The sequence below is a fragment of the Nanorana parkeri genome, unplaced genomic scaffold, assembly GCF_000935625.1.
Source record: "Nanorana parkeri isolate BGI_ZX_2015 unplaced genomic scaffold, ASM93562v1 scaffold685, whole genome shotgun sequence".
NCBI lineage: Eukaryota > Metazoa > Chordata > Amphibia > Anura > Dicroglossidae > Nanorana > Nanorana parkeri.
The window spans coordinates 511,985-520,519 of record NW_017306953.1 but is presented as its reverse complement, the minus strand read 5'-3'; the positions used below and the strand labels follow the sequence as shown (position 1 = coordinate 520,519).

Genomic DNA, 8,535 nt, shown 5'->3' with positions numbered 1-8,535 from the left:
TCTGTATGGCCGACTGGCACGCACTGTTCGGTGCCAGACCCTTGTTCCAACCTCTGTTTATCACTAACCGTGACGTTACCATACTGTGATAGGCCCACTAGGGGACACCCACCCTATGTCCTGTGCTTTTATATTGTTTCTTTGTGACCAATGTCTTACTGTGTATGCTTACTTTTTGATTTATCTCCTTTGTATATGGAAAATCTCAATAAAACTTGATTGTACTAAAACAACCTTCTCAGCCTGACTTATTATAGGGAAGGCCCTGGTCCCCTAAATAAAATGAACTCCCCCAAATACAACTGTCACAAATCCTTCTAAATATATACTGTAAGTGATAAAAATCATTGTGGTACAGTCACATGATCATTACCAGTGCTGTAATTGGAGAAAAACTGTTTTCACAATGACCTAAAACAAGCCTGCTTCTCTGTGTGTGTGCATTGAGGAGCTCATTACATGAAGAATCTTACACATGCAAAATTTGGTTCCAGACTTTACTGGTAATTGGTAAAAGGAGTACCACCAATGTGTTCCAGGGAATTAGACCTCCCCTTCCTTGAGTGATGATCGGACATAGTTCTTCACTTGAGGCACTCATCATCACAAACACACAAAGGTTTCTAATATGAGGAACCAGCACCCTGTCTGGTACCTCCAAGGATTGAGCAGCTTAAGACCGTCACAAGGACCTATCAACCATTTATCAGAGAGCCCCAAAGCGGGAGGCCTGATTCTGAGCAAAAATAAACCTTGAATTCTGTCCAGCACTGGAAGGTTCTAGAACAAGGAAGTGGCAAGTGAAGCTCCTGACCTCCGTGCTTCCCCAGGACCAGTGGTGTAGCTATTGTTGAAGCTATTGGATCACAACTGCAGCCAATTGAGTAAATTGCAGCCAATAAAGTAAATCTAATTGCCCAAGGTGAACCCACTAGGAAAGGACCAACCGTTACAGGTTCAATTAAAAATAGTAGTAGGGAGCAAGAAGGGAGCAAACGTTTAACCAGTAAAAGCACAAAAATTAAATGTATGTTCACCAATGCTAGAGTCTAGCAAATAAGATAGAAGACCTTGAAGTTATGTTACTCGAGGAGGACTACGATATAGTGGGAATAGCAGAAACGTGGTTAGATAGCACACACGACTGGGCTACTAACATAGAAGGGTACAACCTGTTCAGGAGGGACAGGCTGGAAAGAAGGGGGTGGGGGTGTATGTATATATGCTAAACATAACCTCATTATGCACATCCGTGAAGATATTGCGTCAGCTGGTGGAGATGATGTGGAACCATTATGGCTAGAACTAGATAGAACGAACTCTAACCGTAAACTTATTGTGGGTGTCTGTTATAAACCTCCAAATATAGGGGAAGAGGAGGAGGCCCACCTACAATCCCAAATAGAAATAGCGGGAAAACAGGGTAATGTTGTGGTAATGGGAGACTTCAATTACCCTAGCATATGCGCGTCTGTCGCGCGTTTTTTTACTGCGATTCGCGGTAAAAAAGTTGCGCGACCGTCGCGCGTTTCCGAAGGCTACTTGGCTGTAGCCCAATGCAAATGCGCAACAAAATGGCCCAAAGTAGTACCTGTACCTTTTCAGGCGTGGGCCATTTTGTAACGCGTTAGGGACGGGCAGAAATACGCAAAGGTGGGAACGAGACCATTGAATACAATGGGATTTATATTTTTGAGCGTTTTGTAGAGCGTTCGTCGAGCGTAGAACGCGCTACAAAACGTTCAGGTGTGAACGAGGGCTAAGGGGGGACATGATTTTCTTGTATAAGCTATTCAAGGGCGACAGCAACATTATTAATAAACTGTTTACGATCAGCTCCGTAACAAAGACCAGAGGGCACAACCAAAAATTGGTGGAAAAAAAATCTCAATACACAGGGCGCAAGGGGCTCTTCACAGTTAGAGCGGTTAGGGTCTGGAACTTGCTGCCGCAGGAAGTAATTTCAGCTAAGAGTGTGGAATCATTCAAGAAACTTCTGGACGAGTTCCTCGGAGACCATAACATACAGGGGTACAGGTGCGCCTAAGAGCAAAATCACACATTCACAAACCAACTCAAACATAAATGCACACACACAATAGGTTGGACTTGATGGACTTATGTCTTTATTCAACCTCAAATACTATGTAACTATATGAGTAGCATTTTCAAAGGCCATCAGTAGTGGTAGGTTTCCTTTAATTAGTTTAATTTTTCAGTTAGATTGTGTTATGATTTACATAATTACTCTGTAAAGTCAGCACAGAGGGTATTTGAAGTGAGATGATTAGACGAAAGAGCTTGTTGAGAGGTCACACAGTCATATGAAGGGGTTGTCCATCACACAAAGGGAAGAGCAGACTCCAATCTCATGAGACTTGCTTCAATGGAGCATTACATCCCCTGGTATCTGGAGTAGGTGTATCCAAAGTTGTTAGAATGGCGTAGGAAGTCTTTATTCCTGTAACACGGGAAGTACGGAGTGGAGCACTCATTGGGACCTTGGCCTCGTTGGTCATTTTCAGGGTAATCATCTGGAGTTGCATTGTGTCTGCGAATCCATACTTCAAAGATCCTACAAATATTTATGAATATGTAAAGATATGTAAACTGCAGACAAAAATATAACTAAGAAAAAAACATGGTACATTTCCTAAAAAAATGTATATCAACATGGATACTTCAACTTAGAGGCCCTGTCAGTTCGCTAAGGATTTCAAACTGGTACTTCCCTGCAACACGAGACAGTATACTCACCTTTCCTGCCTATTTATTCTACTTCTCTGTTCCTGCACTGTAGCCTCTGAAAGCCTCACAAGCATTCTATGTTTCTGAGAGTGTCTGTGTCACAATACCGAACACGGGTGTCCCAACACCACGTGCAGGTGAACCGAAAATGTGACCACACTGCAGATACCGCAACAGTCTTTGGGAATAATAGTTTAATGCAGGGCTCAAAATTTCAGGTCATGAGCCACTAGCCAGGCCTGAAAAGTTACTCGCCACTAGTTGCCCTGCATAACGCAAACAAACAGGGCACAACACACACCAGCACAACGCACGGGGCACAGTACATTACACATACAGCCACACAACAACGCACAGGACATTACGCATGCAGCCACAGCACAACGCACAGGACATTACGCATGCAGCCACAGCACAACGCACAGGACATTACGCATGCAGCCACAGCACAAAATACACAGGACATTACACATGCGGCCACAGCACAACGCACGGGACATTACACATGCAGCCACAGCACAACGCACAGGACATTACGCATGCACATTCATCCACAACACACACATGGCACCCCAGCCCATCTCTATGTCCCCTTCAAATACCTGCTGGCAGGGGCCTGACACTTGGGACTAACTCTGGTCCCATGCATAGTTATTGCAGCTCAGGCTGCGTGAAGGGGACCTGTGGCACAGTAAGCTGTTGGAGCCCCTCCTGTGGTGTGCCAGTTCACCCCAGGGCTTCCCCTGTATTGTGACGTCCATGAATTTAGTGGTCTATCATTCCACCTTCATCCTAATATAGCTGGCCCATTTCTGCCTCCCCTAGCAGAGGCCCTCGAGTGCCCAGATCGGTACAGAGTGTGGATAATGTGGACGAGCAGCATCTCTCACCAGCTCTATCACTGCTTCCTGTTCTCAGCACTGCTCCAGCACATGACAGACCAGGGTCCCCTAAGGCCCCGTTCACACTGACCGATTTATCGCGCGGTAATTTCCGCAATATCGCGGCTATTTACCGCGCGATATCGCTCTCCAATGCTTGGCAATTGGGGAAAAGGGTCCTGCTGTCGCGGGTCGTGCGTCGCTACAGCAGGACCCTTTTTGGAGCGGATTTTGCCGCGATTCTAGCTTGCTCAATGCAAGCATTTGCGCGATATCGCGTAAAATGCAAATTGCGCAACAAACGCGCAATTTGCGAATCGCACAGTGTGAATGGGGCCTAAAGAGGCAGTGCCCACCCACACACACACACACACACAGACAGACACTGAATTTTTCACTCGCAAATTGCGAGGGGGCGAGTGGAAATTTTGAGCCCTGGTTAAATGGATATAGCAAACCACATAAACACAGACAATCCCACCACCACCCGCAAGAAACAAATAAGAGCCACACTATATACAAACGGCAAGGGCCGGGAGCCACAGATCGGGAGACCTCAGGGGTAAGGGTCAGGAGTCAGGGTCTAAGGCAGAAACAGGATACTGGTTACTGGTTTACAGGAAACAGGATATGGCAACAATACTGAAGCACAGGCCCCACTGCAGTAGGGTTGCCACCTTTTCTTCCAGTGAAACCCGAACACTCTAGTGACGCACGGAATTTTGCTTCGGAGAATGAGTCGTGGCTTATTCATATATAAATAGCGCCCCCCACTAATATGTAAAGATCACAGTCAAAACTATTTTCAGTGGGGGGCCAGCAGCCCCTATCTTAATTTTGGTTGCCCCTGTCTGCCTGACATCTTGTGTCCGGGTTTCAGCTGCCATGAAACCCGGACACAGCATTCAAAACCCGGACTGTCCGGGTGAATCCTGGACAGGTGGCAACCCTACACTGCAGGGACAGGTTAAATTTCTAGCCAGAGCAGCACCAGGTGGCGACTAATTGCTGGCAGACACCTGCAGGTGAGCACTGGAACTGCAGGATCAGGTTCCAGCTCCACAGTGCCACCCGGAGGTGCTCTGGTCCCTGACAGTCTGAGTCCTATGTCCCCTATGCCGCAATGGATTCTCCCTCTGACCCCTACATGACTGCAGGGTTCAGTCAGTATTGGAAGTTGGAGCATTGATTTGTAGATGTAAGTAATATCTAGCAAGCTTGTCCTCCCACTGTTAGGTAATTTACCAATGTTGGGTTTGGCATATCCTTTACAAGCAGGCTGATGGGCAGGCTCCACTCCATTGTTCTCCATTCCTGATAATGATTTGCATATATGGAGGCCCACTGGGCATCCCTTATGATACAAAGACCATTCTGTTTTGAACTGTGTCGCACCTTTATGCATGTTCTTGAAGTCCACATGTTGTATTTTGACTTTTTCAATTTACGCTAAAAATTATTGAGCCTAAAACTTACTTGTCAATAAAGCAATGGTGCAGCACAAATATCGGATCGTTGCTGGAGATTGGAACCTCGGACATCGTCCCACCGAGGAAGACATGGACCAAGTTATGCATGTTGCGCTGTAGTGTTACCCCATCGGATGGATTCAGGAAACCTACAAAGATCGCACATTTGAAGTTAATACAATATTACATTCCTCTGTTTAGATTTTCTTAAACACCAAATTTTGTCTTATGATCTTATTGGGTCTTACGAACTATAAGGTAACTATGAGTTTGGCAAATTGAAAAAAAATTAGGAAATCCTACTAAACTACGGGTATCATTACTATCTGCAACTATAATGGCCATATAACAATAACCTATTAAATATGAGCAATCATTTCTGTAGCATGGATTTTTATGGCGCCCCCTATGGCTTCAAATACGAGGAACATGCACAGAAATTAGAATTTCTCTACCTGTGGGGGGGACGTTCCCTTTCACCAACATGTCACAATTCAGTTAAAATATTTGCTTGTACATATTGTATAGAGTAGGAAATCATAAGAACCCTTATTAGGTTGCCTATTTCTCAACCTTTCTACAGTATTTGACCATTCTCACTGCGACAGAGAGTGATGGGAAATCCAAAATGTTATGGTTGTCACCAAAACAGCAGGGAAAAACCTTTGATCGGGGTATCTGTTTCAGTGACAATTGTCTAAGAATCACTTGCCTTCACGTTTAAGAGATTTGCACTCATTTCCTGTAAATAAAAAAAGGAAAGTTACAATAATTCTTTCCCACCTTCTAAGGCATTACGGAAGCTTCTCCTTGCCATTCTGTTGTAGGGAGGGAGGTCAAAATCTTTCCATTTCAGAACGTCCTCTACATCTTGGAAGGTGGGTAGGCTAGGGGCAACAGGATCAACTCCAGGCTTTCTGTGCAGTTTTTCCATCTGATTCTGGTCATCAGCACCCAAGCAGTAAGCTTCCTCATAGTTGTACCCGCTGCATACAGACTGAAGAAGGGAAATATGAAAAGCCTTGTCAGTAGACATGTGCGATTCGTTTCGTTTCGTTACGAATCGAAATTCGTACGAATTTTCCTGAAATTCGTAAATTCGGAAGCATCCGAAATCCGAATTGCAGTTTCCGAATTATATCCGTTAACGAATTTCGGATCCGAATTTCTATGAAAAGGGAACTAATATTACCCCTGTAAATGAGGTTGAACAACATGACAAGATTTTTTTTTTAATCCGAAATATGGATCCGCTGCTGCTGAGGGTTGCATTACAATTCACAGGCAGGAAATACGAACAATCGTTATGATGAAGTTAAAAAGCAAAATATCTTTGTTAATATTGGAGTTGATGAGGTTTTTTTTAATCCGAAATACGAAATTTGGATCCGGAATCCGTTAACGGAATTCGTATTTCGTTTGGTTGACCAATCAGAGGTTTTCTCTTCTGCTGCTGAGAGTTGCATTACAATACACAGGCAGGAAATACGAAATTCCATTGACGGAATTTCGTTCCGTTACGAACATTCGTTATATTGAAGTTAAAAAGCAAAATACCTTTGTTAATATATTGGAGTTGATGGTAGTTTTTTTTTTTTTATCCGAAATCCGTTAACGGAATGCGTATTTCGGATAAAAAAAACAACTACCACATCGACTCCAATATTAACAACGGTATTTTTGCTTTTTAACTTCATCATAACGAATGTTCGTACAGTTACGAAAATGTGCCGAAACTAATGAAAATTCGTATTTCGTACGAATCCGAATTGAGTTTCGGACACGAATTACGAAATACGAAATAACAGATATTCCGAAACGGAACGAAACGAAGCGGAAACAAATTTTTTGACGGCGCACAAGTCTACTTGTTAGTAGAGATGGATGAATGATTATTTGCTGAAGTTCAAATTTCTCACAATTCTTGAAATCGCTCATATAGTGAGCCCAGCCTGGGTGATGATGCACTCCCCAGGGTGTGTGATGGTCAAGTGTCCATATTTGCCCATATTATGTGTACATGATTTGCCCATATTATGTGTATATGCCATGCTGCAACTGGGGCTTGGGTCCAAACTCATTATAGCAGAACATACTAAGGGCAGTGTCTTTACATATACAGTGTCGATTAGCATGGTGTACAAAAGGTGAGGGAAAATTTGAGATAAGATATGCAGAATACCCTTTACTGTCTCCTCATAGGATGTTGGTACCCATGTTGGTATCATTTTTAAACCAAAAAAAATAATAATGGCCTAAAAGTATTATAGATAACCCACTTACTTTCCAAAAGGCGAAATGGGAGTATTCACTGAGAAACCCTTGCATGTCGTTATCACCGACAAAGTCGTCAGTGCAGATTGAGCAGTTTTTCTCTCCTCGCCAGTCGAAATAAGGAATGGCAAAATTTTCATCCCCCGTCAAGAGCTGAATTTGTCTCTCCAGGAAGAGGAGGCCCAGCCGATGCCAACCGGGAAAAGCCGGACTTTCATGGGCGTAGTTTGTGGTACTATTAAAGGTTCCATTTATCAGAATTGGCTTCATGGAGTAGTAATGGATCCAGGAAAAGACATTATAGATGGAGGCATCGACAAAGTTGTACGTGTCCCGATGATGGCGATCTCCTGTGTACAAGATGACAAAGTTCTTACTTATTGTGGTTTTGGCCATCACCAAGTAGCTGAAGAATCTTTTCCTTTCCAGCAAAGAAAGTTCTCGGATTTCCTTCCGCACAACAGTGATCTTGCGGTCACATTTTTCTCCGAAATACCCGTACTTACAGTCGCCGCAGTCATAGCCGCTGTAGTTTCCGAAGCATTCGCAGGTTTCCACAAAGTAATACTTTGGCCATTCCAGGCGGTCATCATTATATAGGGGCACAAGGTTTGTAAAATTCTGGGTACTGCAGTGGCCACGGCTCGAGCGGGAGCCGCAGGTGCTGTTGTCCTTCCAAAGAGGGCAACAGGTTTTGGCCTGAAGTGCAGTAGCTGTGGTGCAGGCCCGTGGGAACTGACCCTGGACCAAATTACAGCAAAGAACGAGGAAAACACAGACGACAATCATGGCTCACTGTAGAACGTCGGCCCCTGGAGAGGACAGCGGGACCAGAATGTTTAGTAACTCCAGTCTAAATAAAAAAGAAAGATATTGTTGTAAAATTTGCTGTCTGCATGAAACTTTAAAGGAAAACAATAATGTATATTCAGCAGATAGATCTTTCATATTTTTAGGTCCTTGCTGTTTCATAGGTGCTTCCATAATAATTTGAAGACAATACTGGGCTTTCTAATGAAATCCAGCACTGCCTGCTCACTTTTTGACTGTCTCTTTTCAACTGCAGATCCATATGAGCAAGAGATTGGAAAAAAGGCTGTACATTATGTGTATTGTGTCGTATGCACAAAGCTGAACAACAGGAAATCTAATTACACCTCGCT

General features: G+C 43.8%; 1 protein-coding gene across 1 annotated transcript; it reads right to left on the bottom strand.

Annotated features, from left to right (window-relative positions):
• Positions 1 to 2,372: 2,372 nt before the first annotated feature.
• Positions 2,373 to 8,221, bottom strand: LOC108792805 (tyrosinase-like). The gene is made up of 4 exons (XM_018563678.1): positions 7,382 to 8,221; positions 5,882 to 6,095; positions 5,106 to 5,247; positions 2,373 to 2,575 (listed from the first exon to the last, which is right to left on the bottom strand). The coding sequence occupies exons 1-4, from the start codon at positions 8,159 to 8,161 to the stop codon at positions 2,395 to 2,397; spliced, it is 1,317 nt and encodes a 438-aa protein (XP_018419180.1). The 5' UTR covers positions 8,162 to 8,221; the 3' UTR covers positions 2,373 to 2,394.
• Between the last annotated feature and the right edge of the window lie 314 nt (positions 8,222 to 8,535).

Coding starts and splice junctions, on each gene's coding strand:
- LOC108792805 (XM_018563678.1), bottom strand. CDS start 8,161: ATGATTGTCGTCTGTGTTTTCCTCGTTCTTTGCTGTAATTTGGTCCAG. Junction 6,096..7,381: donor CCCATTTCGCCTTTTGGAAA/GTAAGTGGGTTA, acceptor TCCCTTCTTCAG/TCTGTATGCAGCGGGTACAA. Junction 2,576..5,105: donor CACCATTGCTTTATTGACAA/GTAAGTTTTAGG, acceptor AAATATTTGTAG/GATCTTTGAAGTATGGATTC.